The sequence below is a fragment of the Buceros rhinoceros genome, unplaced genomic scaffold, assembly GCF_000710305.1.
Source record: "Buceros rhinoceros silvestris isolate BGI_N320 unplaced genomic scaffold, ASM71030v1 scaffold208, whole genome shotgun sequence".
Taxonomy (NCBI): domain Eukaryota; kingdom Metazoa; phylum Chordata; class Aves; order Bucerotiformes; family Bucerotidae; genus Buceros; species Buceros rhinoceros.
In genome coordinates, this window is record NW_010428324.1 from 1 (window position 1) to 4,137 (window position 4,137).

Sequence of the window (4,137 nt, forward strand, 5' to 3'; positions counted from 1 at the left end):
TGGGCAAGTCCCCAACTGGGCTCAGTGGCAGAAGGGAACCAGACTGAGCAGCTGGATTCTGGAACTGGCTTCAGGAACGCACAGATTGGGCTCAAAGGCAGAAGAGACAGAGTCCTCCTTGGACAGGAGGAGAAAAGCCAAAGAGATTGACCCTTGTGATCCCTCAGCTTTATACCCAATGTGACGTCTATGGGATGGAACACCTTGTTGGTCAGTGCAGGGTCACCTGTCCTGTCCTGTCTGCTCCTCCCCGCAGGTGCAGCCTCTCACTTACTGCACCCCCACCGTGACACGCAGGATTTAGCAGTGACCTTGGTCTGCACAGGAGCCTTTCTGCACACCAGTCCCTGGCAGTGACTGTAAACATGGAGCGTTGTCACTGCTGGAAGCAGTTTGCAAGAATACACCATTAACTTCAGACACTTAGAGACTGAGCTGGAAAGACAAATCCTTGAACAGAGTTAGCTCTGTTCTGACTCAAACCAGGACCTTAGCTATGACAGCCCGCTTCGTAAGGAGAAGTTTGAGGGTACTTTGACGTTAAGACCTCCAGGGTTTTTTGTAGGGTTGCGTTAGGAACCTTTAGCAATGATGACCATTCAGTAACCCACATGCAAAGGCATCCTGAAACTGAGGTCTACGGAAGAATGTGTGTCCTTCAGCTCCTAAGATCTTTTGTCTTCACGAATCCGATCTGTCTTCATTTCAGTGTCTTGAACGACAGGTAGGCTCAGGAGATTTGAACTGCCAGTCTTCGGGAGCTCTTCCAGGCTCCTCTGTGGAAGTAAGGAATGCCTTCAGAACTGCAACCAGTTCTGCCTTCAAGAGGCAGTTACTCCTCAGACAGAGAGCTGTCTTCTCTAACCTCTGGAGGGAAGAATGATTTTGTCAATTATGTTGCAATACTGCCAAGAACTTTGTGCTCAGTCAAATTTATCTGATTTTATTGTTTCTTTCATCAGGCAGAGTTTTAGAAAACTGGTTTAAGACAAAGCCAACAGTAAGCAGAGTTTCACAACTTTGTCTTAGGGTTGATTGTTCGTTTGGTTTTTAATTCAAATCTGTACAGAAATACCAAAATTACTATGTGATCAAATGCTGGTTCCCACCCAAACTATGGGCAGCTCTAGTACTATTACCCGGGAGTTCTGGTGTCCCCAGAAGGGCTGCCTCTGCCTGTGGCATGTGACCGTGGTTGCCCCTCTTCCACAGTAGCTGGTGTGATGCCGCTTCTCTGCGCAGAAGCCTGTTACATCCCCGTGCTCCCGCTGCTGACAGTTTCTGCTTAGCTGTTTTCTGTTCAGGCAGCGGAGGGTTAGTGGCCGGAAGGACACGGTGCTTACACCTCCTGGCTATGCTGCTCTGGTGAAACAGGGCTGAGAGAGCAACAGCACGAGCCTTCATACTGTTACCTGTGTAACCTGTGCACGCACAGACGTCCAGACATAGTGCCTGCAGAGGAAGGCAATCTCTGAACGGAAGATCGTGTCTAACCTTCTGCTACCGCTTCTTCTTTCCCCTGGCGTGGTGCTGTATTTCTGGCACTGATTTACCCTTCACTCCCGTGACACAAGCCGAAACGGCAGGCTGCACAGAAAGCACAGGCTCGTACAGACTGGAAGAGGCTTCTGGGCCGTCTACCTCCTCATAACAGGGTTGGCTGAATTCAGACCGGGTTCGTCATGGCTTTTTCCAGTTGGGTCTTGGAAACCTCCAAGGACAGAAAACGCTAATTTATATCTGCAACCAGGCTCGATGCTGAATTATCCTCATAGGTTTGGGGGTTTTTCCCCCTTATATCCAGTTAGACTCACAGGGGTCTTGCAGATTCTGCACTGCTGAAGTATATGGTTCTTAGAAAACAGTGAACACTGTTCTTTATTTGGGATGTTTTCTTGCAGGTCATCCACAAACATTTTTACTTGAAAAGAGTGGAGATCATGGCTCAGTGTGAAGAGTGGATAGCAGACATCCAGCAGTACAGCAGTGACAAACGAGTAGGCAGGACTATGTCCCATCACGCAGCTGCTCTGAAGGTGAGACTTGCTTTTATAATTTTAGGTTCTTTGATGTAAAGATGACAATTGGCCATGAAACTGCTCAGCAGCTGAGTTTTAGAGTAGTCACAGAAAACCCCATCGACTTTAAAACGTGACCAAACTGAAGTATCCCAGCCGTCAAGAGATGAAGTGTACGTGCGCTCCACTTTCTCAGTGTTTTTTCCTGCAAGTTAGATTTTTCCTTTAGTACCCAGCCTGCCTATTTTTCTATAAATACTGACGTAAGATATGGATAATTTATTTTGTTCTTGCTAAGGATGGGCGGGGGTTTATGATACAGTTGTACTACAACCAATTCCTTGCCAGAAAACAAACTTTTTTTGAGTGGACAAGTGCAGTTACTAAACTGCGATGTGTTACAATCAGTTTTACACTGTGTTAACTTTTATCAACAGTTATAACCATTATAAATGCTTCCCTCCTCCCTAGCCAAGTGCTATCATTTGTGTACTTTGTGTCCACACAGACAACAATCCTGTTTTTTTTTTTCCTTCCTGAGTAGCCGGGGGGGAAAAAAATTTAAAGGCTTCTTTTTTCTGTTGCTAAACTTGGATTCTTTCAATGTGACCGGTCATCAAAATGAAGTTTTTGTTAGTTTCCACAACCAGTATACAAATCTCTGTCTCTGTACCAGATCGCACCAAGGTGATGAACTCTTGGGAAATTAACGTTTTGACTGTACGACCTACCTAGTCCAAGCCAGTTTCGCCGTGGTCACGGAACACAGACAGGACTGCCAGACAAACGGCAGAGCGTTCACACCGATGCGCTTGTTTGCTGCAGTTCTGTCTACTGCCTTTAATTTGTCCCCGGCAGCACTTGCTCATTGTTCCGTCACTCCAGACAAGTGCCACTCCTCTAATAGAGGGGAGAAGTTTACCCCGTCATTGGAACTGTGCAGTTACTCCTTTTCTAGTTACTTGGGGTTCTTTGCCTTGTGTCATCTAGCGCTGTGAGAAGTGTTGTTTGTTTGAACTATGGTCCTCCACACTGACTTACTGTTTATGTGCAGCGTCATACGGCTCAGCTGCGGGAAGAACTTCTAAAACTTCCCTGCCCTGAAGGACTGGACCCAGATGCTGACGACTCCGCAGAAAAATGCAGTGCCACAAGCTCAGAAGAGACTCTGCTGCACGAACAGGTTAAGCCCAGCAGCAGTAAAGACATCTCCACCGATTTCAAGTTATGAGCTGCATTGACATGGACTTTCTAGACACAAAGGCTTTGAAGCACAAGCCAAATATGTCAATATTTGTATGTAAGAAGCTAATTATGTAATAGGTAATGAAATTGAAACTATACTATGCCCTTAAGGATATACAGTTTAATTCAAGATGATCTTTTATTTACCTGTACAAGAGTGTAAACTTTTTTGTGCTTTTATTTTTCAATTGTGAGAACCACTGATTGGTATGTTTAAAAAGTTATGTATACAAGAAATGGAGAAATCACTGATATATAAGGGAAACTACCTTAGGAAAGAATGTTTACTGAATGTTTATTATTTTTTTTTACTTGTAGAGTGAGGGCGGTTGTAACAAAGAATATATATTGGTCATTCTTACAGTTACTATTTAAAGTCAGAAACTTTTCACTGAATTTGATAGATTTTACGTTTGGCCATATATTCATGCTCATATTTGATTCTAAAGAAAACGTCCTGTATACTTCAATAAACGTTAAATGGACATGATCCCTCTTTTATGATTTACTGGTACATTTTTTAAATAAACTGCCATAAAATACATTCTAGCTGAGGACTTGCACTTGTATGACTGAATTCCTTACAGTCAACATGTTTAATTTTATGCTTACTAATTCTGAAATGCCGATGAAATAAATGCACATGGTTTTACCTCATGCCAAAATTTGGCCTTCTGAATTCCTATTTCGTTTGGCTCTTTCACGCAAACTAACAGTATTCTAAATCTCTTAAGGGCTGTTCTGGAACACAGTCTTTCCTCTGTGGAAATGTCCGGTTCTTGCGTCATCAGCTGTACTCTTGAGCGCTGACAGGGGCTGGCTCATGGCGTGCCACGCACACCTCTAACGTTCGGTAGTTCCTCATGTACAGACT

At 44.2% G+C, this 4,137-nt stretch overlaps 1 protein-coding gene across 1 annotated transcript; it reads left to right on the forward strand.

The window, feature by feature from the left end:
- Nucleotides 1-1,893: 1,893 nt before the first annotated feature.
- LOC104498784 (baculoviral IAP repeat-containing protein 6-like) lies at nucleotides 1,894-3,922 on the forward strand. The gene is made up of 2 exons (XM_010142204.1): nucleotides 1,894-2,036; nucleotides 3,073-3,922. The coding sequence occupies exons 1-2, from the start codon at nucleotides 1,941-1,943 to the stop codon at nucleotides 3,247-3,249; spliced, it is 273 nt and encodes a 90-aa protein (XP_010140506.1). The 5' UTR covers nucleotides 1,894-1,940; the 3' UTR covers nucleotides 3,250-3,922.
- The last annotated feature ends 215 nt before the right edge of the window (nucleotides 3,923-4,137 follow it).

Coding starts and splice junctions, on each gene's coding strand:
- LOC104498784 (XM_010142204.1), top strand. CDS start 1,941: ATGGCTCAGTGTGAAGAGTGGATAGCAGACATCCAGCAGTACAGCAGT. Junction 2,037..3,072: donor ATCACGCAGCTGCTCTGAAG/GTGAGACTTGCT, acceptor GTTTATGTGCAG/CGTCATACGGCTCAGCTGCG.